Source organism: Oryctolagus cuniculus, chromosome 2 (assembly GCF_964237555.1).
Source record: "Oryctolagus cuniculus chromosome 2, mOryCun1.1, whole genome shotgun sequence".
In the NCBI taxonomy this organism is placed as follows: Eukaryota; Metazoa; Chordata; class Mammalia; order Lagomorpha; family Leporidae; genus Oryctolagus; species Oryctolagus cuniculus.
The window spans coordinates 164,523,943-164,547,572 of NC_091433.1; the positions used below are offsets into that span (position 1 = coordinate 164,523,943).

General features: G+C 39.1%; 1 protein-coding gene across 9 annotated transcripts in view; it reads left to right on the forward strand.

Moving 5' to 3' along the window:
• Positions 1–21,191, forward strand: part of ATL2 (atlastin GTPase 2) — a 58,818-nt gene extending 37,627 nt beyond the window's left edge. For 3 of the 9 annotated variants that reach the window (XM_051839515.2, XM_051839544.2, XM_051839539.2), the window contains 12 exons: positions 3,736–3,870; positions 4,425–4,529; positions 7,797–7,847; positions 8,119–8,175; positions 10,054–10,146; positions 12,335–12,473; positions 13,259–13,386; positions 14,432–14,488; positions 16,450–16,521; positions 17,511–17,942; positions 19,362–19,376; positions 19,476–19,802. In XM_051839515.2, coding sequence (XP_051695475.1) covers positions 3,736–3,870; positions 4,425–4,529; positions 7,797–7,847; positions 8,119–8,175; positions 10,054–10,146; positions 12,335–12,473; positions 13,259–13,386; positions 14,432–14,488; positions 16,450–16,521; positions 17,511–17,942; positions 19,362–19,376; positions 19,476–19,583 — 1,392 coding nt within the window. In that variant the 3' untranslated portion in view covers positions 19,584–19,802. Of the gene's footprint in view, positions 1–3,735; positions 3,871–4,424; positions 4,530–7,796; positions 7,848–8,118; positions 8,176–10,053; positions 10,147–12,334; positions 12,474–13,258; positions 13,387–14,431; positions 14,489–16,449; positions 16,522–17,510; positions 17,943–19,361; positions 19,377–19,475 lie in introns of all 9 variants that reach the window. The other 6 variants (XM_002709914.5, XM_070069228.1, XM_070069226.1 and 3 more) reach the window with 4 other exon arrangements.
• The last annotated feature ends 2,439 nt before the right edge of the window (positions 21,192–23,630 follow it).

Here is a 23,630-nt window from a genome sequence, read left to right on the forward strand (position 1 = left end):
TCTTTCAGTTAATATTAAGTCTAAGAGATCCATGTTAACATGGGTTAAAATGTCTTTATTGATGAGTTGTATTTCATTGAATGAATACATTGCAGTTTATTTACCTCTTTTGTTGATAAACATGAATTGTTTCTAGTTTTTGTATATTATGAATAAAGCTGCTATGAAAATTCTTGCACAAATTTTGGTGATGTTAAACACTTAATTTTGTTGGGTTTCTACCCGGAAGTAAAAATGCCAGTTCATGGGGTGAAATACCTATTTAACTCCAGTAGCTATTGCCACAATTTTTCCAAAGTGGTTTCACTGATTTGCGTTTCTACTGGCAATGTAAGAGACTTGTAGTTATCACAGAGCTTGTAAACAGTATTGTCAGTCTTTTTAATTTTAGGTATGTATTTTGTTAATTTCAAATCATTATGCTTGATGCAGGTTCATATGTTCATAAAACTGTTTTCCAGACAATGTAGGAATTCAGCTTATTTAACCATTGCTTTAACTGAATTTTCTTTTGTATATTTTACTAATTACAAGTGAAACATTGTGTGTGACTAGGGTAACAAGCTGCTAAAGTTTTGAATTTTACATTATTTTGCCAATCTGAGAAGTAGGCATGATTTATCAATTTTAAAGTCGTTAAGGAAAATAAACTGTCCTGAAGGAGTTATTGAGCTTATTTTTTTCTTGAACATAAGCTAAGGGGATTTGGGTACAAAGGTTGTGTGAACTATGGACTGCCTTTTTTTTCTTTTTAGTTTTTTTTCAAGTTAGCACAATTGGTGGTGCACTCCGTCACCCCCACCCCCACCTAAGATTTTTATTTTGGAACTGAAAATTTTTAAAAAATATTTATTCATATTTGAAAGGCAGAGATACACAGAGAGAAGTAGAAGGAGAGTGAGAGAGAGATATATCTTCCATCCCCTGGTTCACTTCCAAATGGCCACAATGGCTGGGGCTAGGCCAGGCGGAAGCCAGGAGCTAGGAGCTTCTTCTGGGTCTCCCAAGTGGGTAAAGGTTATCAAATGTTACTGGAGTTAGAGGAATCAGAAATAGATGAGATGAAATAATCAACAATGTATTTTTTTAAGTCCTTGTTGTAATGTTTTCAAAGAAGCTTTGTTGGTTGCGTTCCTGAATCTATTACCTGGAAATATTGTCGTTTGTAGCCTTTGAAATACTGTTTGTTCTACCTTTAAGCCCCAGATGTACACTCTGCCTCTTTTGTAATATCAAAATTATGGTATCTGTGTCATCACATATTTTGATTTTTGATTTGAGAAAAAATACTTTTTTTTTTCTGAAGACTATTAGATATAGGATTCTAAAGCAACTGGTTTAATTTAGGCCATTTTTTGGAAAAATAAGTAACAAACTCTTATTACATATAAGCACTATTCAAACACCAGCTTTTCATTTAGGTCATCAAGCATTTCTTTTATAATTAAAGTTCCTTTTATATTAATATTAACAATTTTTGGAGGAGAAATCTTTAAGGTAACAAATGTATCTGTACCTCATTCTCTACTCTCAGAGGACAATTTCTTAAGAGTACATTTTCTATAGATATTTTGGAGAAGACATCTTTTTTGCTTTTAAAGATTTATTTATTTGAAAGAGAAGGAGGGAAGGAAGGAGGGAGGGAGGGAGGTCTGTCTTCCATCCTCTGGTTCTCTTCCCAAATGGCCACAGTGGCCGGAGCTGAGCCAATTTGAAACCAGAAGCCAGGAGTTTCTTCTGGGTCTCCCACATGGGTGCAGGGGCCCAAGGACTTGAACGGTCCCCTGCTACTTTCTCAGATGCATTAGCATTTTTTAAGATGTGGTTTATTTGAAAGGCAGAGTTGCAAAGAGTGAGAAGGAGAGAGAGAGAGAGAGAGAGATCTCCCATCTGCTGATTCACTCCCCAAATGGCTGCAGCAGCCAGGATTGAGCCAGGCCAAAGCTATGATCCAAGGAATTTGTGGGACAGTGATAATTATAGATGGTTTGGAGTTTGTTGTGCTGTCACAGTAGGTGATAGTCTACATTTGGTTTTTGGCTGCCTTACATTTACTTTTCATAAAGTGCCTTACTTGTCATTGATCTTGCCTTAACTTTCTTCCACCCCCATGTGGGCTTTGCAATCTGTTTTAGATTAGATACTCAAGCAAATAAAGTATTTCTGAAGCAAAGCAGTTTTATCTTTGGAATACCTTGAGTATACTCAATGTGGACTTTTAAGCATACTAATGTCTAGACAACTTGCCTGTCAAAAGAACTCATATCCCAGATTTAACTTTTTAGATAAATTACCTTATACTATATTAAGTTTTGTGTAATTTTAGAATATTTGTAATAGTTCAGCTCTGTGGTTTTTGTTAAAACATTTTGGAAAATTATAAACATACCCCAATAAAGAGAATAGTGTAATGAACCCTAGTGTACCCATAATTTTGCTGGTCTTGTTTTCCTCTGTCCACCCTCGATTTTTTTTTTTTTTTGGATTTATTTTTATTTGAAATGAAGAGAGAAACACATTTTATATCTGCTGGTTCACCCCCCAAATGACCGAAGCAACTGGGGCTGAGCCAGGCTGAAGCCAGGAGCCAGGAACTGCGTCCAGGTCTTCCATCTGGGTAGCACGGGCCCAACCACTTGGGCCTTGTCAAGCGAATTAGCAGGGAGTTGGATTGGAAGTTAGGCAGCCAGGACTTGAACCAGCGCTTATGTAGGATGCTGGTGTTGCAGGCAGCTACTTAACCTGCTGCCCCAGAACATCAGCCCCAGCTGCCAGATATTTCAAAGCAAATGCAAGGCATATCCTTTGAGTATCTAATAATGTTTATCACACCAAATCATCTTTTTTTTTTTTTTGACAGGCAGAGTTAGAAGGAAAGGTCTTCCTTTTCCATTGGTTCACCCCCCAATGGCCGCCGTGGCCGGCGCACCGCGCTGATCCGAAGCCAGGAGCCAGGTGCCTCTACAGGTCTCCCATGGGCGTGTAGGGCCCAAGCACGTAGGCCAACCTCCACTGCACTCCCGGGCCACAGCAGAGAGCTGGCCTGGAAGAGGGGCAACCGGGACAGAATCCGGCACCCAGACTGGGACTAGAACCCGGGGAGCTGGCGCCGCAGGCGGAGGATTAGCCTATTGAGCCATGGCGCTGGCCTACCAAATCATCTTTCTTTACCCCAACTAAACACAGTCTGATCTGATACCTAGTTTGGGTTTGAATTTTTCTGTTGGATTTTAGAAAGACCTTTTTAAAAATAGTTGTTTTGTTTAAATCGGGTACCAGACAAATCTTGGGGTTATTTTTAAGAGAAAATTAAAGTAGTATGAAAACGTTTCTGTATAAGCTATTCTAAGAGTAATGCTATTTTGACAGTCATTCTGTCTGGAACTTAGTTTTACTTCTCTATATAGAAAGATGTTAATATAGCTGGTGTTTATGTTTTTCTCTGATTTCTAATTGTTTAGGAAATCTTTCCAAGAAGAGAAAAGTTGGGTATGACCCCTTTAACTAGAGGCCTACAGAGTGAGGTGATTAGAAGGAGTTTCTTCTGGAGGAGACCATATCTATGAGGCAGAGTCATACACTGTTTTGCAACTATTTGTCCGACGTTATACAGTGGATTTTATCTTTCTAGATGTAGTTTCCTCATCTATAAAATATGAAATAGGTGATTTCTTAAGTTTTTTAGTTCTTAGTTTTGTATGTGTTTTATTTTACATATATCTTTGATTTTAACAGGATTCTCCAAGTTGGATTGGTGGAAACAATGAACCATTGACTGGCTTTACATGGCGAGGTGGTTGTGAAAGAGAGACAACAGGCATACAAGTTTGGAATGAAGTATTTGTGATTGACAGACCTAATGGAACAAAAGTAAAATTCTGTTTATACATTTTACTATTTTTTTCTCCTGTATACTTTCCCGAGCTATTTTTCTGCTTTTAAAAATCAAAACAACACAGACTTATTAATGTCTAATAACTTTAAGACTATTTATTTGGCAGAGTTACAGAGAGGCAGAGGGAGAGTCAGAAAGGCCTTCCTTCTGCTGGTTCACTCCCCAAATGGCCACGATGGCTGGAACTGGGCTGATCTCAAGCCAGGGGCTTCTTCAGGGTCTCCCAAGTGGGTGCAGGGGCCCAAGGATTTGGGCCATCTTCTGCTTTCCCAGGCCATAGCAGAGAGCTGAATTGGAAGTGAAACAACCGGGTCTTGAACTGGTGTCCATATGGGATGCCGGTGGTGGCTTTACCTACTACACCATAGCACTGGCCCCAAATATCTGATAACTTTAACCTATGAACTATTATGTTAAAATGTGACGTATTTTTCTTGATTTAATTACTGATTTTATAGTTTGTTTGTATTTGATTTTTATGGCCATATTTGATGACTATTCTAAGTATTTTCAACTTCTAAATTCCCAGGTGGCTGTGCTGCTAATGGATACCCAGGGTGCCTTTGATAGCCAGTCAACGATCAAAGACTGTGCCACAGTGTTTGCTTTAAGCACTATGACTAGTTCTGTGCAGGTGAGAGATAAGTGGTGTGAACCTTTCACATAACCCTAAAACCTTTTACCCTTCCTTAAAATGCCTTGTGATTAAAAGAATAAGACTAAAATTAAAGAGTTGTTTCCCTTTCTTACTGGTCATTGACATTTGCATGTTTGCTGTTTTGGCCCACGATGTGGAATTTTATACTTTGGGTAGTTTTAAAGGAAGCAGTAATCTAATAGCCAATTCCTTTGTGTATTTTTTTTTCCATTATAGAAACTGTTTCTGTTTTTTAAGAAAAGGTGTTGCATGATATCTGTAATTGAAATCAGTTATAAGACTGCCAGACACAGTAAGCTGTAGAGTGTAGGAGTGTATTTTTCTGTTTGTTTAAGCCAGCAGAAGTCCGGTTTTCTGTTTGATATCTGTGACAACTAGTACTTGATTGTTTGAACTAAAATAGACACATAAGAATTCATATTTAATTTAGGAAACCTATGTGATGCTTATATAATAAGCTTAAAAGATTATAGCATTTGTGTCATTTAGAAAGGGGTGAAAACCACCCCCCTTTTAAATTAATTTATTTATTTTGAAGAGTTTCATAGAGAGGGAGAGGCAGAGGGAGAGAGGGGTCTTCCATCCATTGGTTCACTCCCCAGTTGACCACAATGGCTGGAACAGTGCTGATCCGAAGCCAGGAGCTTCCTCTGGGTCTTCCCATATTGGTGCAGGGGCCCAAGGACTCAGGCCATCTTCTGTTGCTTTCCCAAGCCATAGCAGAGAGCTGGATTGGAAGTAGAGCAGTCAGGACTAGAACCGGTGCCCATATGGGATGCTGGCACTGCAGGCTGTGTCCTTTACCTGCTACACCACAGCGCCGGCCCCCAAAATCCCTTTTATACTCAAATTGTGTGTGGTTTTCTGTCAAGTTCTGTTTTCTTCAAACTAGGCCAGTATTTAATTTTTGTTTTATGAGATCCTCTGTGGTTGATACCTCTGTGGCTGAAAAATGAATTATTGAAGTATGGTGGGTGGGCCATACAACCTGGTGATGTTATGTCAAGAAGTTTATTTGCAAATACTTTTTAAAAGGTAGGGGTAGATGAGTCTCCTAAGATAAGGAAGTCTTCTTAGTGGCAGTGAATTGTAGTTGATATTGTCACAGTGTCTTAGGACTTTTGGTATGCTTTCCAGTACTCTCTGGAACATAAGGCCATTCTCTGTGAGCTCCTGTTTTCCTCCTCCTCTATTTGAAGTGCCTGGCTGTCAGGGTGGAAAGAAGATAGCGTATTAATATGAGCTAATAGAGGAATACTTTTCAGCCTGGCTTTTGTTGATTATAGAGCTTGTCATTTCACTAAGTGATGCTACCGGGACCCTTAAGGTGACTTTTTTCCATTTTGTTCTACCTTTTTTTCTTCTCATTTTGTAGGATAACACAACTGTAATTTCTTTGAGAAAGCAGGAGCCATTTCTTTGAATTTTTATTGTTACCTTTTAGCTCCTCAAGTTAGTTGATTTTAGGACTTGCCTTAAATTGTAATGAAGGAATTCTTCGTCTTAAAACTTGTCCCTTGGTGTTCTTTATATATCCAGCTTTTTTTTTTTTTTTAAAGATTTATTTATTTATTTGAAGGTAAGAGTTACACAGAGAGAGAAGGAGAGGCAGAGAGAGAGAGAGAGAGGTCTTCCATCCGCTGGTTCACTCCCCAGTTGGCCTCAATGGCCAGAGCTGCGCTGATCCGGAGCCAGGAGCTTCTTCCAGGTCTCTCACATGGCTACAGGGGCCCGAGGTCTTGGGCCATCTCTGCTGCTTTCCCAGGCCATAGCAGAGAACTGGATCAGAAGTGGAGCAGTCAGGACTTGAACCGGCCCCCATATGGGATGCCGGCACTGCAGGTGGCGGCTTACCGGCTATGCCACAGCGCTGGCCCCAATATCCAGCTTTTTGATAGGAGACTTGGTTTGGTCTTCTACTACCACTTAAAGCCAGTCAGTTACACCCATCTTGCTTGTCTCACGTGAGGATTTGTAGTAAAAAATGAGATCTAAATGAGAATGTATATGAAAGTAGTTTTTTAAAACTATGAATAATCAAGAAAGATTAATATCTCTGTTACTGCTTCCCCTCCCCCGCCATGCCCTTTAAGTGTGGGTTTCCCTTCTACATAAGATATTTGGCTGGTCTATGACAGATTGATCTTGTTATTTATTCTTTCAGTAAGTACTTACTAAGCACCTACTAAATATAAAGGAGTATGCTAAGTACTAATGATATAAGATAATGACCCCTCCCCTTCTTTCTTTGCTGCTTGCAGCCTGGCTCTGACAGTGAAAGGATCAGGACCTATTTCCAAATGCTAAAGCTCAAATGGATTAAAAATAGGGTGGTCATGGCATCAGGCTTTAAGTTTAAAGGTTAATTACCTCAGTCATTCATTACTTTTTAAATATACCCTGTTGGAATTAATTAGTAACTGAGAAAAATAATTTTAGGTTTGCTGGCCTGTATTGACTGTTTACATTCTTGACCTCCAAGTAGTTCAGCTAGGTTATCATTTACTTGCTGTTAGAACACATTCTTTGAACTAACACTGTGTGTTTAGGTATACTATCTCTTAGCAGAGTTGTTATCTGTAGATGCCCAGTTTTCTCCATGGCAGGGTAGGTTGCCCTCAAAAGCTCTATCTTAAAGGAACTACACTTTCTCTTCCCTGAGGACATTGGATCCTTCTTACTGGTCATGGTTGTTGGTGTCTTGGAAGGGCCTCCTGAAAATATTAGAAAGGGAAAGAGTGCCACCTACTGTTGTTTTCATTCGCTTACATGGGTTGGAAAATTTTCACATTTAGACTGATGAGTCTGAGTAAAAAGAGAACGTTAGAGATCTAAGATGGTGGTTGAAGTACTTGCTAATTAACTATGTATTCTGTTTGTACCAGGGAGGAATTTATCTTTGTAGAACTATTGCCCCTCAGATTTACTGACTTAGAAAAATGATTGTGGAAACTGCCTTCACTTAAAAAAAAAAAAAGATCATGTTATAACGTTAAAGAAACTTTGAGAAGCAAAAAAGCTACTGTGTACTATACTTGTTTATGCTTGCCACTTTATGCTTTGTATTCATGAATTTCTCAAATTTTTGCTGCCAGTTTTATCTTGACTGTTATTAGGAAAAAGAAAATTCTTTTGTGTGTCAACAAAGGTATGGCTAATAATTCATTTGTGCTGAATAAATGAAGTTACAAACCGTGTTTTCATAATAAAACACTAATAACAAAATATATTTTGTTTTAATAGGTGTATAATTTATCTCAGAATATTCAAGAAGATGATCTTCAACACTTACAAGTATGTATGTCTAAAAGAGTATTCAAAATATCTCATATTTTTGTGAATTCATACTTAGAATCCTTTAATATAACAAGATTGAATATTCTGTGGTTTTAAACTGACTCGTGACTTCTTAACTAGAAGAAATTTCAGTGTTAAAAAATTGAATGTGTAACTTTTAAATGATTTTAAAGGCTCTGACATTTGGCATTCAGATGTAGAATCGTCTTGCAAATTGTCTTCTTTCAATCTCTTTGGAGGCATTATTTTAAATAACGTGGCTTAATAGTTATTTACAGAGTATGGAAGACTTGCAATGGAAGAAATCTACCAGAAACCATTTCAGGTAACTAAGTATCACATTACTTAAAAAGTTTTTCTCTGTGAGAAGCTGTTATGCCATCTCAGCGTATAATTTTGGAGATACAAAGATATTACAACAAACTGAATTCTAGCAACAAATTCAGTGGAATTGAAACCAGTCTGCTGGTGACAGTAGCAGGCTAACAGGAGAGGAAAGAACAACAAATCTAGATTGATTCTTACCATTTTCACTAAGATTAATGAGTATAATATACTATTAATAGGTATTTAATTTTTAAAAATTAAGATATGGGGCATTTAACAGTAATGTCAGATTTCTTTTATACATTATAAACTACAAAATGTTCTGAGTTACTTTTTATAGCATGAGTATTTTAAGTTGAAGTTAGTCCTGTTATTATTCATTTTGGTTTCATATTGAAAAGTTCCAGATAGTCTATTTTTTTGAAGGAAGTGTAATTTACAACTTTCTGTTAGTATTGTTTGGTTACTTGCAGTTATAGTAGGGGAAAAGGACTTCACTCTTTGGCACATCAGTGTGTGAAGTGTTTCTTGTATGACAGCATTGCTAATGATTATTAGCACGTGGGCATGAATTCTGCCTCCTTTCTGGCTATTCTGATTTAAGTTATCGCTTTTATGAAGTAGTTGGGTAGGTTATAACTTCTTTTTGTGTAAATGGGTGAAATGTTCTGAACTGGGGTAATTTTGCCTCACAGAGAACCTTTGCCAAAATTTGGGATATTTTTAATTGTCACAGCTTTGGGAGGGAGGTTAGTGCTACTGGCCTCTATTGCAGAAATGCTTTTCTTTATGAAAGAGAGAGGGATGATGTGGGTGGGGGATAGATCTTCCTTTCTCTTGTTCTCTCCCTAAGTGATTGCCATGGCCAGGGCTAGGCTAGGCCAAAGCCAGAAGTCAGGAACTTTGTCCAAGTCTCTCACGTGGGTGCAGGGTCTCAAACACTTGGGCCATCTTCTGCTGCTTTCTCAGGTGTATTATTAGAGAGCTGGATTGGCACTGGTGCTCGTGGGGGATGCTGACCTTTCAGGCAGTGGCTTAACTTACTGCACCACAGCACCAGCCCCCAGATACGCTTCAGCATCCTGTAGTGCACAGGATAGCTGTGCTTAATTAACAGTAATCTGACCCTGTCAGTAGTGCCAAGGTAGAGAAGCCCATTCTTGATGAATAAAACATTCTGTGAAAGTGGTGTCTTGACACCAAATCTATAATCAATCTTGGTCTTTTAGTTATACAACCTTGATTTTGAATTGTAATCTATATGTGTTGGTATGCCTTTTGTTCATTTTTTAAAATCCCATATTACAGTTTGTGGTGATTCTACTTATATGCAGTGAATTTCTAAAATCACTTATTGTTAAAGGGGTAAGAATTTTGTTGGTTTAGGTGGGACCTTGATATTACCATAAGCAATCCTAACCGTTGGGTTTCTTTAACTTTCAGTAAGGAGTGTTTCTTTTTTAATAATAGATTTCCCTTAAAAAAGTATTTATTTGAGAGACACAGAGAATGTTCCCATCTGCTGATTACTCAAATGCCTGCAAGGGGCTGGTCTGGGACTGTCTGAAACTGGGAGCCAGAAACTCAATTCAGGTTGCCCCCATGACTGGCAAGGACCCAGCAACTTGAGCTATCATTACCGGCTCCTTCCAGGATACACATTAATAGGAAGCTGGAATTATAAGTGGGTCCAAGACTGGAACCCAGGCATTCCCATCTGGGATATGGGTGTCCCAAGCAGTGTCTTAATGGCTAGGCCAAATGCTTGGCCTTCGATAAGGATTGTTTAGGAGAGAAAAGGTGGCTTCAGCTGTTAAAGTTGTAATTCTTTTTTCATAAAATTTTGTAAGAAATGATATATTTTCTCTGTATGTAGACGTTAATGTTTTTGATTCGAGATTGGAGTTATCCTTACGAACATTCATATGGTTTGGAAGGTGGAAAACAGTTCCTTGAAAAGAGATTGCAGGTAAGCCCCCATTTCCTAGAGATGAGAGCATAAGCACCAGGCCAGGTGAAGAGGTGGGCGGCCTGGATTGCTGCTTACCCTACCAACCTAAGTGTCATTGAGTACATTGTGTAACCCAGGTTACTCTGTACATAATTGGGGAAAAGTAAATTGGCTGCACTCCTGCCTTAGTGGACAATGTTCTTGAGCCAAGTATTTTTCTTAGAGCCAGTGAACAAGACATTGAAAGGTAACAATTTGAGGGAGACTTAGCTTTTTTGACATACTTAGATTTCTTGTACGTCTCTGGGCCAACTGAGCTTCTGACCCCTGGGGACAGGCTGGATACTGTGACTTTTTTGTGTGTGTTGAATTCAAAATGTGAATCCCTTTCTCAGAAGAACTCTATCTCTCATACAGTGCTAGAATGTAGAGCTAGCCAAGAGATCTTAAACAGCATCTAGTTCAGCCTTCTGATTTTATACACAATGAACCCAGAAAAATGACTTGCCTGTGGTCATTTAACTGATGACTGGAACCAGGACCCACATATCCTGACTCCTATGCAATATGCCACACAAAGGCATTCTGGGAAATAACCTCACCTATGTGATCATGGGGCACCCCAACCTGTGCCCTGTGGAAATACTTGATCAGATACGTACAGACTGCCTGTCTGCTTACATACAGAAAAGGTGCATGAGGACCCCTTTGTTCATGAGTGGGAGAATGCCATCTTTTGCTTACTAGGATTTTGTCTGTGTGATGCTGCATTTGGTTTCTCAGCTACATTCAGAAGCTTGAGGTGCAGTATAATTTTCTTATTCTTAATGTGAGATTAACTGTCAGATGATTATATTCTGAGTTTTCTGTGATTTCTTCAGAAAAAATTACCACAAAGCACATCAGACATACTAACTAAACTCTGAGTTAGGTCCCTTAAAGACAAGATTATTTAACATATTTCAGTGAAATGTGTATTTGAAAATTACTCAGATCATAAGTGTGTATGTAGCTTGATGAATTTGTACAAGATAAACATTGCCATATAACCAGCACCTAAAAGTGCCTGCATCTAAACATTAGCTCTTCAAACCTTCTACCACTGTCCTGATTTCTCCCAGGCTATGTTGGTCTTGTACTTTATGTGAATGAGATCACATACAGAGTATGTTCTCGTCCCCCAGCCTCCCATTTTTAGTTTCTGAGATTCATCTGTATGGTTTAGTTCATTTATTCTCATTACTATGCAGTATTCCATCGAATCAGTAGACAACAGTTACTCCATTTTACAGTTGATGAAGATTCCAGATTTTAATTATGAGTGAGTATTTTGTTGGAATAGTTTTTGAGTCTTTGGGACTCTTGAAAATGTTTCCAAGTTTAAAAACGCTTTTATTTTAGAATGTACAACCTATCTCCCCAAAACTCTGATAAGTAGCATACTGCATAAATAACCATGTAGAGAGAGCCTGAACCCCTAACAGGTCTGTAGTATTCTCTGATGCACTGGCACTGTTCACCTCAGCTCTTACTCTGCTCGGAGGCTCTCCTTTTTATTTGTAGGCATTTAAGTACGTGCTCTTTTGGTTTGTTTTTTTTTTCATTTTTAGTATTTTTTTTTTTTGACAGTAGAGTGGACAGTGAGAGAGAGAGAAAGGTCTTCCTTTACTGTTGGTTCACCCCCAAAATGGCCACTATGGCTGGCACACCGCGCTGATCCGAAGCCAGGAGCCAGGTGCTTCTCCTGGTCTCCCGTGGGGTGCAGGGCCCAAGCACTTGGGCCATCCTCCACTGCACTCCCGAGCCACAGCAGAGAGCTGGCCTGGAAGAGGGGCAACCGGGACAGTATCTGGCACCCCGACCGGGACTAGAACCTGGGGAGCCGGTGCCGCAGGCGGAGGATTAGCCTAGTGAGCTGCGGCGCCGGCCCATTTTTAGTACTTTAAAGGCAACTTTTGCTTACTGGTTTGTAAGTCACAACTGTAACTTGTTATTCAATATTAGATATTAGGACTTTGTTTCCTGGTTTAAGAAAATTTGAAGTCTTACCAAACTGTTCAGAAATGGGCCTTTACTTATTTTTTGTATACTCCCTCTGGTGTAGAATCTGATTCAAGTGTGTGTGTGTATGTGTGTGTGTGTGTGTGCTCTGTTTTACATTTTTTTTCTCCTCCTTTTTACGTACCCTGTCTTCTTCTGCCCATAGGTAAAACAAAATCAACATGAAGAGCTGCAGAATGTAAGGAAGCACATTCACAATTGTTTCTCAAATCTTGGTTGCTTCCTTTTGCCACATCCTGGTCTTAAAGTTGCAACTAATCCTAGTTTTGATGGGAGATTGAAAGGTGGGAATTCCCATTCTTGCTACAATCAGATACTTTTTAGAGGCTGAAAAAAATTTTTTTAAATTATATGTTGTTCCTTAACTTTCCGGTTGGATACTGGAGGCTGTTTTGGTTCATTGTTACTGATGTGATTATAGTGCTTGCAAGTCATCACTGTAGCTTTCTATTGGTGTTTGCATCCGTCTAGTGCATTGCTTAACCTATTTTAGACTGGAGTCTGTCACCCAGCAGTGATGTTCCAGAAATTCTGAAGGCTGAGAACATCACTTTTCAAATTCTACCTGATGGCAGTCTGCCAAAAAAATCTTTGCCATTCTGTTGTTTTGATGTAATCAGATTTAGGCCTCCCTGTTTCAGTGGTATTTTTGTGTGTTTCAGGATAATGTTGAGTATTATGGCAGAAGGCATAAGTTGACAGAACTTTTACAGTGTGACTGGAGAAACAAAATCTAGTAATAAAATTTAATACAGTATAGTGCATTGTTTGCCTCTTTCGAAAAGAATATTTTAGTTAATACAGGATTTATTTTGATAGTCCATAATTTGTTTTATTTGTGTATTATTTGAACTGGAAGAATTACTAATAGGAGAATGGCAGAGCAGAGGGGATTATATTCTTCCTAGGAGATATGGCATATTTGGATGAGCATTTCTTTTATATGAACCTACCTTAAGTAATGGATACTGTGCCCTCTTTATTTCATAAAATAGGATTTTATGAACTCTTGCCAATGGAATTCTTTTCTTTTTGGTCTAATGATGTTGACCAATTTCATATCCACTAGATATTGATGAAGACTTTAAACGAGAGCTTCGAAATTTGGTTCCGTTGCTGCTTGCCCCTGAAAACTTGGTAGAAAAAGAGATCAGTGGATCTAAAGTCACTTGTAGAGATCTTGTAGAGTATTTTAAGGTAGGCAACCTCTTAAATTAATGGTTTGTCCAAGGTAGAAATGTAGCTGACTTACAACTCACATACATGTATAAGAAATTTCTTGTCTTTATTTCAGAGCAAAAAAAAAAAATTAGAATTTTTCTCCCTTGAGTTGAGTGGATCAGTGATATTTAAGGATATTTGAAAGATTTTTGTAGACTATTCTGTCTTTTGGAAACTGGTTTTATTTGTTCACAGATTTTTCATATGTTTTCTCCATGTCTGGTATGGAGAGAAGCTATTTATTAAACTGTACTACTGCTTTGTCACTTTGAGCGATAATAGGAATTAGGAATGTAATTCTCCACCCAAGTTCTTGATGAATGAAACTAAAAGTATCTATTTTTTTCCTGCTCTTCTCTAGTCTTGATAGCCTGTCTGTCAGAAAAAGACTCTTGTAGGGGTTGTGTTAGTTGCAGTACTTGCAGAAGATGGAAGGGGAAATAAGTGGATTTCTGTTAACTTTTGGACACTTGATCACTCATATACCGTCTTTGTTAGTTACGCATTAATTTTCTATCAGTAGAAGGTTAAGATAAAAGACTGCTGTATTGGCTTCTAAAAATTCCCATTCATTCCTTTTTACTCTTGAACTACAATTAGGTAATTTTTTTTCTTCAGCTTAAATATAATTGAAGCTGTCAGAGTAAAATACAAGTAAATACAGAGTAAAATTCAAGTGTTTTGTAACATGTCTATAAGAAACATTGGCAGTAAAAAATTATGGTTTTCACCTCATAAAAGGATACTATTTTATATGCAACTTTTAAATAGGAGATATAACTTCTATTTAAGTTGGAATTATATTTAGAAATATTTCTTTTGTGTATTATTTAGCAGTATATGTATTTAATGATATTGAGAATAGAGTTTAACTTTGAAATGAGATTATATGATCTTTAAAGTCTAAGAAATCCTTTTGATGTTATGAATAACTTTTATATTAATGCTTTTCCTTTTGTGGGGGATCTAGAGCCAAATGGCGTAATAGCCTTTCAGTATAATGAATCTTCTATCTTTTTAGGCTTACATTAAAATCTATCAAGGAGAGGAGCTTCCACACCCAAAGTCCATGCTTCAGGTAGAGAGAGAATGTGTTTATGTGTGTGTTGGGGTGGGGGGTGGAGGGAGGGAGGGAGAGGATGGAAGGAGTGAGCAAAAGAGAAAGAAAGATAAAGACAAAGCACTTACTCATGAGGCAGAACAAAATTTTCAGACAGCAATGTTGGTGGGAGCACAGGGAGATGCTTTTTGCATGCAGATAAGTTTTCAATATTTAAGACAATGCATGTCATAAGTCCTAAAGTTTTTAGGTGGTTTTTTTTTTTTTTTTTTTTTTTTTTTGTAACTGCAGATTGCAGACCTTACCCATATATAGCCACAAGAAATACACAAGTCCTTGGTGCTTCTCTTCAGGTGCTCTAAGTGTAGAAACAGTTCTTTTGTATAAGATGGCTGGATGTGGGCCTCTCTGGACTAAGCTGCTTCTGTTCTCTAAGTCTTTAACAATGACTACTGTTTGAAATAAGGCTTATTTCATTTGGTATTAATGATTTACACCTGTTTCTAGTGAATAAGTTTTTTCTTTTTTAAAAAATGCTGCTTTTTTAGGACAATGCTGTTGTATTTTTTAAAAAAGATGTATTTATTTGAAAGACAGAGTTAGAGCAAGAGAGATCATCCACTGGTTCACTTCCCAAATGGCTGCAGTGGCCTGAGCTGTGCCGATCCAAGGCCAGGAACCAGGAGCTTCTTCTGGGTCTCCCACGTGGGTGCAGGGACCCAAGGACTTGGGCTGTCTTCCACTGCTTTCCCAGGCTACAGCAGGGAGCTGAATCGGAAGTGGAGCAGCTGGGACATGAACTGGCACCCATGTGGGATGCCGGCACTGCAGGCGGCAGCTTTGCCCTCTATGCCACAGCGCCGGCCCCAGGACAGTGTTGTTTTAACTCAGCTCATTGTTTTTATGATTTACTACTTTGGGCAGTTTCTCAGTTTTGTAGTGGAAAAGCAGTACTTTCTAATAAAACTCAGGCAATAAGATATTTTGCAGGTTTGAAAATGTCTCTTGTGTAACACTGATTATGAGAGGGAGACCCATATGCGTAATTCCTGACTCCTACGTCTGGAGACTCAGCACATGTTAGGGTTATAACTACAATCTGCCTCCACGAGGGTTCCGCATATGTGAATTCAACCAGTCACAGACTGAAAGTGTTTGAAAAGAAATTATATCTGTACTGGATATGTACAATTGTTTAGGCATTATAAGTAATCCCGAGATGACTAAAAGTGTATAGGCGGGTAGTGTGGATTCTAATGCAGACACTAAACAATTTTATCTAAGAGACTTGTGCATCCATGGATTTTTGAGTATTTGGGGAAGATCTTAGAATCAACTCCACTTGGGTACCAAAGGATGACTGTATTTATCTCTGTCCATTTCCTAAGTATATGTGATATTTTCTACAATTCTATGTTTTTTTTGACAGGCAGAGTTAGACAGTGAGAGAGAGAGACGGAGAGAAAGGTCATCTTTTCCGTTGGTTCACCCCCCAAATGGCCGCTATGGCTGGCACACTGCACCGATCCGAAGCCAGGAGCCAGGTGCTTCCTTCTGGTCTCCCATGTGGGTGCAGGGCCCAAGCACTTGGGCCATCCTCCACTGCCTTCCCGGGCCACAGCAGAGAGCTGGACTGGAAGAGGAGCAACCGGGACAGAATCCGGCACCCCGACCGGGACTAGAACTCGGGGTGCCAGCGCCACAGGCGGAGGATTAGGCTAGTGAGCCGCCGCGCCGGCCTCTACAATTCTATTTTAACATAAACTTAAGCAAAATGAAATTAGGTGGGCAGCTTTGTTAGAAGCATTTACCATGTGAACCATTATACCAGTGTTGTGTTCCTTGGAAAGGAAATTGAAAGTTGATATCTCCTCTGGCTCATTTTCAGACTCATTTATTGTACATAATTGTGTTAATCAGAATTTACAGAATTATAGGATATTTCTGCATAATTATGGTGCATTTAACTTTTGTTTTAGGCAACAGCTGAAGCTAATAATCTTGCTGCAGTAGCAGGAGCAAGAGACATTTATTGCAAAAGTATGGAACAGGTTTGTAACTGAATTTTAAATCTGATGCCAGAGGGGGATAGATTTTTATACTTAAAGTAATTGAACTTATTTGTGCTTCTTAGTCTCATCATTTTGTATCCTTCCCTAATTCTACTTTATAACCTTTTTATTTATTTTTAAATATTTATTTATTTGAAAGGTACAGTTAGAGAGCTGGAGTTGGGGTGGGGTGGGGTGGGGATTGATCTTCCATCTGCTGGCAACTCCCCAAATAGCTGCAGTGGCTGGGACTGGGCCTGGCTGAAGCCAGGAGCTTCATCCTGGTCTCCCATGTGGATACAGGGGCCCATGTACTTGGGCCATCTTCCGCTGTTTTCCCAGGCACATCAGCAGGGAGCTGGATTGGAAGTGGAGCAACCCGGACTTGAACCGGTGCCCACATGGGATGCTGGCGCTGCAGGCAGCAGCTTAATCCAGTGCGCCACAATGCCGGCCCCAAGTTTATGTTCTCTACTGGAAATAAATTGTAAGAAGGTAGTTCACATGGTTACAGAGTGCAGGATTCAGTTGGGTAAGTTATTACATAAATGCTACCGAAATATTTTCTGACTCAGAGTGTTATTAGTGGGCTCTGATGTGAGTAACTTTAGCTTAAGGTTAATAGCACTTTCCGCACTTGACTTGCTCAGTCAGTATAATACCTTTTTATTACCTTTTATCCACTCTCTTGCAACAGTCTTTTATACTATTATGGTGATTGTTGGGTCAATTGAAGTCAGATACAGAATGCAGTGTAAATTTTTTCTTTTGGTCTTTAGTTTCATTGGTATTTTGTTTGGAAAATGGTTTTGCTTAAGTCAGTTAAACATAAATCGGTTGTAGTTACCTGTGAGGTTATTATGCTTTAACTGAAAACAACCATGGTGTGATTTGACTTTATGGGGCTGAAAACTCTGTGTGGAGAAGTTTCAGAAAGTGTTAATTATTGCTAGCAGGTAATCTGTCCTGCTGTAATTCTGTCTTTTCAGGTCTGTGGTGGGGACAAGCCTTACATTGCACCTTCAGATCTGGAGCGAAAACACTTGGATCTCAAGGAAGTGGCAATCAAACAGTTTCGTTCTGTGAAAAAAATGGGTGGAGATGAGTTCTGCCGCCGTTATCAGGACCAGCTCGAGGCTGAAATTGAAGAAACCTATGCAAATTTCATAAAGCACAATGACGGCAAAAACATCTTCTATGCTGCTCGCACTCCCGCCACGCTGTTTGCGGTCATGTTTGCAATGTATATAATCTCAGGACTGACTGGCTTCATCGGCCTGAACTCGATAGCCGTCTTGTGTAACCTTGTCATGGGGTTGGCACTGACATCTCTCTGTACTTGGGCGTATGTTAAATACTCTGGGGAGTTCAGAGAAATTGGAACAGTGATTGATCAGATTGCTGAAACACTATGGGAACAGGTTGGTATCTATCTTTTGGTTTTCCAGTGACTAACCTCATTTTCTCTGATTTTTTTTCCCCCTCTACTTCTACAGTGTTTGCTTACCTCCATTTTCTTTGTGTGAAAAATATCAAAAAGGATGTTTTCTGCTTTGTTTGGATGTAGCACCTGCATAAATAGAAGAGGCTTTTTTTCTTTCAAGTTAGAGTTGTAATGTGTTTTGGTTAGCTTAAATCTGATATCTGGATAGGTTGTTAGTCATAGGCCTTGATTATACCAGATAGTGGGTAGGGCTGAGAAAAGAAAATACAATCAATGAACAGGTGTAAAGGTAAGGAAAAGCTTGGGAATGCATTACTTTGGAAAGCAAAAGAAATTTGTTAGTAATGTTAGCAACAAGCAATGTAGGAGAAATACTGGATGGCCTTTTATTGACTTCCATGAAGACAATTGGTGATTTACTGGGGTACTCCAAGGGACAATCAGGTAGAATTTCTTTTCTGAGAAATCTTGACCTCTGAACCATGAAAATGCTAATGAGAGAAGCAAAGCACTGTGAGCAGAGACCCAGCTTCAGTCCTCATCTTTTACCTCAAACCAGGATCAGTCAGCCGGGAGCTCTTCTCCAGTGAGTGCCTGTTAAGAAGACCCCTTTAGTGTGTCCCCCATCAGTGTGTCCCAGCACTGCCCAGTGCAGAGCTGCACTTCAGGATGTCATTAAAATGATCGTCATGAAGTCCTTGAGCACCGTGTCAAGGACCAGAATGCGAGCTGCAGTTCTGCTGATGAAGGATGCCGCAGGCGTTTCAGATGCTGTTTCTGGGCTGATGAGGGGTTGAATTTGTTTAAAGATTTAGGGTATGCAGGCCTGTGTGTGTGTGTTTTAGCTGTAAATTCAAAGGCTGAAGAAATAGACCAGTTTTTGAAGAAGGTTGAATGGGTGTTGACTTTTCCTGTAATACTGTCATTATTTTATTAAGTGGTCCACTATATTAATTTGGATTTTGTATTTGTTCATTAGAGAAATGCTTTATTTATTGAGATCTGATTGAGAAATTTATGTGTGGGTATTTGGAGTGAGTTTTTACCTCTTAATAAGCTTTACAACTACACTTTCCTTTGATATCCTCTGGTAGGAGATGGATTAAAAGTATCACCACCTTAAATGAATCTGCTTAAACATTTTGGACCATCATTATATTCCTGTAATATTAACTTCAGTAATTGTACACTGTCTTCTTACGAAAAACATGTTTTGTACAGCATTGATTCTAGGATACTAGAAGTGCCGATATTACAAAGCAGTTAAATGGAAGACTTGAAGTGTGTAAGATTATTTTCAGTGTAGTTGAGGTAAGGTGATCACTAGTCAGAGATTCGTGGTGTGTCAACAAACCTTATCTAAATCTCTTTGCATTTCTCTTTTCTTTTGCTTCAGAGGAGTCCCAGGAAGGTGAGAAACCTACAAAGTCTCAATTCTTGTGATCATAAGCTCTTTAGTTTCAAGGCTGTAGTCTAAGTCACTCTCCTAACGAATCGCTCCATGTTTTAGGTGTTTTCCAAACTCTTTGAAGTTACTAGACGTCGGATGGTTCACCGTGCTCTTTCATCAGCACAGCCACAGAGACTGTCACCCAACAATAACAAGAAGAGAAATTAGACAGTATTTTTAACCTTTTTCTGTATCTGAAGTGTTCACACTTAATACATGTAGGACAATAAGCAGGACCGTCTGGGCCGGTCTGCATAAATGCTGTATACATACCAGATTTGATGCTGCATATAGGGTATGGAATTGCACATCCATCTCATAGGAATTGTAAATGGTTTGAATAAGAGGAAAGTAATTTCTGTTGCATTATAAAATGTCTAACTGCATTATTTGTAGCATCATAATTTGTTGTTTTTGTTTTGGGGAGAAGCATCTTTTTATTTTCCACATTCCTGGTTATTTTCGTCATTGCTTTGAATTGAATTTTTATATCTATTTTTATATGTACCTCTTTTTTTACCTCATGTTTTTGTTTGTTTGCACATTTCTCATACCACAGGTATTGAAGCCCCTGGGTGATAATTTGATGGAGGAGAACATAAGGCAGTCTGTAACAAACTCTATCAAAGCAGGCCTGACTGACCAGGTGTCTCACCATGCCCGATTAAAGACAGACTGACAGTTCATCTCCTCACGGACTCCACTCTCCCTCTTGTTCATGCTTGCTGTACAATGAGAACTCAAATAAAAATAAACCAAAGTTTACAATCAGCTGTAGAAGTAGTTTAGTGTAACTGGCTTCACAGACGGCTGCCACAGAGTGTGAAACTGTTTGTTGGTTTTAAGCATTCTTGCAATGGCTCCTGCGACACGGAGATTGGCTGAGGAGCATTAGTTTCTCATGCACATTCGTGCCATGTTTAATTCTTTCTTTTTCTTTTTACTTATTCTAATGTTAGTGAAATTTTATGTAAAAGGATATTTCAGGGAAATATTTTAAGAAATCTATTTAGAGTCTCTTTAACACAGTGTGTCCCATTGAAGTTTTAATTTGTAGAGAATTTATGAATCACTGTATCAAGAATCGGATTGGAATGACAATGAAGCCTTTATTGAGCCACCACATTAAAAGTATATATTGCTTTACTGCCTTCAGTACCAGTATTACATAAATGCATGTGTCAGACTCCACCGCAATTACATGACAACTCTCGTAGCTAAGGAAGTAATTCTGGGTGTACATTTGTCTTGCCTTTTTAAATTTATAAACCTGCCCTAAAAGGAGATGCATATCTGGGAAACTGAACTGTCTTTTTGCAGTTTAGCCTTCATGTACATAAAATATGCCATTAATTTTATTGGGGGAGAAATTCCATCCAAAAATGTTGCCTACAGCTGTGAGTTAAGAGTGTCTGTACAGTGTGTAGCTTTTATTTTCTAAAATCACAGATAGGGCATGTATATGAATTATAAATATATAAATACGATTTTGTATTAAAAGTTTTGTAGTTTATGGCAAAATCTGGTTCTGTGGTAGGCTAAGAAGTACAGTCCCTGTGGAAGGAATGTTTGTGGCTCTGTCAGTGTGTGAATGCATAGACAATTGGAAGTTTTTGATATATTTGTGATATTTATCTTGAGCACTGCAATCTCACCCCCCAAGGGAATTCAATGGGAATGTTTATCGTGACTTTGTCCTCTGTTGCATTTTAAAGTTATTTCCTGTAATTTATTTTCAGTACATAATTAAAAATTTGTTGTATATATACAGTGAAACTTGTGATTCTTTTTTAAGGAATTATTTATCCCACTACATAAACCATACTTGTTTCTACTGCAGAGAAAGTGAGCAGGGAACTCCCAAGTGGAGAGCTCTTAGGTACTGTCCCTCGAAGCTAAGCTTGTTGTAAAAAGGTATTTTTCTGTGTCTGTGTAAGTGAGAACTTGCTGTCATTAGCCTACATGTAGCAGGGGATTTATTAATTTCTTCTGGTTTTTTTTTCCGGTGGTATATGTATTTTTCCAGTACTTTTGTTTATTGCTGCCTTTATGAACATCTGTTAAAGTACCTGGCTTGGTTTTTAAGTGAAAAAAATTCAGATGTTGAGTGGCATGAGTGACCCCTCTAAATCTATGTTCGTTGATAAATCTCCCTCCCACCCCCATTCAGGTCTTGTTTTTATATGGGTTATATTTGTCTCCATCTGTATTAAATTGCTACCTACTCACATGTTGCTAAACACAATCCGCTTGGGGAGTGTCTTTATTTCTCCCACCACCCTGTTTTCTGAATGCTATGGACTGTTTTTATGAATGAAAAATAAAAAGTTGTTGTATAATAGCAATTTTTCTGAAACTAAAGACTTACATAGTTTACCTTAAAAAAAAAAAAAGTTGTGAAATCCAGACTATTGGATTTCTTAGTATTTCTTGTTGGAAAGAGTATTTTCCCCAAAGAAGATGTAATTCTTTACAGAATTCTAAGAAAGCACTTTGGTTTCAACTGGAAGACTCTGAACATTGTTAATCAAGAAGCAATGCAAGCGATTAAAGGCAAATTCAAAACTGGTGTTAGTATATGTTTTGTGGTTCAACTTCTGATGATCTGTATTACGTTAGGTTTTGTAGAAGATGTTCTCAATGGCAATGATTTGTCTTCCAATTAAGAAGGTTGCCTTTGTGAAAGGGACAGTCATTTGTGACTGCTGAGGAGTGTACATTGCGTGTTACCCATGAAGACCCCTGCTCAGAACCTTGGTTTTTGCCACACTTACCTTCCTGCCACAGGGCTGGTGAGAGCCTCAAACTTGGGAAGCAGGCACATGAACAGAAATTGGGATCTTGGTTTTACTGGTCATACTTACTTCAGTGAAAGCATTTTTTTTTTAATTTGAGAGGTAGTGTTACAGACAGTGAGAGGGAGAGACAGAGAGAAAGGTCTTCCTTCCGTTGGTTCACTCCCCAAATGGCCGCGTTGGCCAGAGCTGCGCTGATCCGAAGCCAGGAGCTTCTTTCCGGTCTCCCACGCGGGTGCAGGGGCCCAAAAACTTGGGCCATCATCTTCTGCTTTCCCAGGCAAAAGCAGAGAACTGGTGGGAAGAAGAGCAGCCGGGACTAGAACCGGTGTTCATATGGGATGCCGGTGCTGCAGGTGGAGGTTTAACCTACTGTGCCACCGCACCGGCCCCAGTGAAAGCATTCTACTTACCAAACTGAATAGCAGTGTTTCACCTCTGAGGGCTATCTTCAGAGAACTCAGAGCAGTTCTTTATTTTACTTCTAGAATTGACTTGGGAGGGCTAGAGACCTCACTTGTGCTGTGGACATGGGTGTTAGGTTTAGTTCTACTGTTTTGTTGTCACAAAGTTAAGTTTTGTTCTTGCAGTTCCCAAGCAGAGCTCAATAAGGATTTTGCCAAGCAGCAGAGAATTGCTGCCACCTTCTGCACTTGGTCTTACATTAGATCCTAAGAACACCTCTCCTTCAGATTTGCTTTCTGTTGGGATTTTGGCTGAGGAATTTGAGCTGCCCTTAACATAACTTCATTGAGGTACAACCTTCAGTTATTTAGGTTTGTGACTTCAGAGCCAGAGAATGACTGATTAGGGGTAGGGGTGTGTGTGTGTGTGTGTGTGTGTGTGTGTGTGTGTGTTTAAAGCCTAAAGATATGTTTAAAAAGGCTCATGAAGGGAAATGACAGTCTTTGTATAGCTCAATAAAAGCACTGTCATGAAACATGAATGTATTGGTACTTTGCATACTCGGTCCTGGTCCTGCCGGACAGACAGGAAGCCGCTTTCTCAAGAGTCTGAGTAGTGTCCTGGGCTTGCAGGGCCAGGCCTCTGTTTCCCGTCTGCAGGGTTTGGGTCAGTAGGAAGCTTCAGGCACAGACAGGTGATTTCCCTGATGGAAGATGAAGCTGTGGTTTGGCTGCATTCGAAGGAGTGGAGAAAACAAGACTTTGCTAATACTGAAACAAGGTGGCAATTACTCCGAGTGTTAAAAGTGGACATTTCCCTGTTTGTACTCTGAAGTCTCTCCAGTGCTTCCTGACACACCTGTGCATGCATAACGTATACAGTTGGCTTTTACTTTATGCAAAATAGCATCATGCACTGGAAATTAGTTTTCATCTTTGTTGACCCTGGACATTTTCCTAGGTCAAGTAATTCTTGGTCACATGTGGCTTTGCTTCTGCGGGTAGATGGGGTTTGC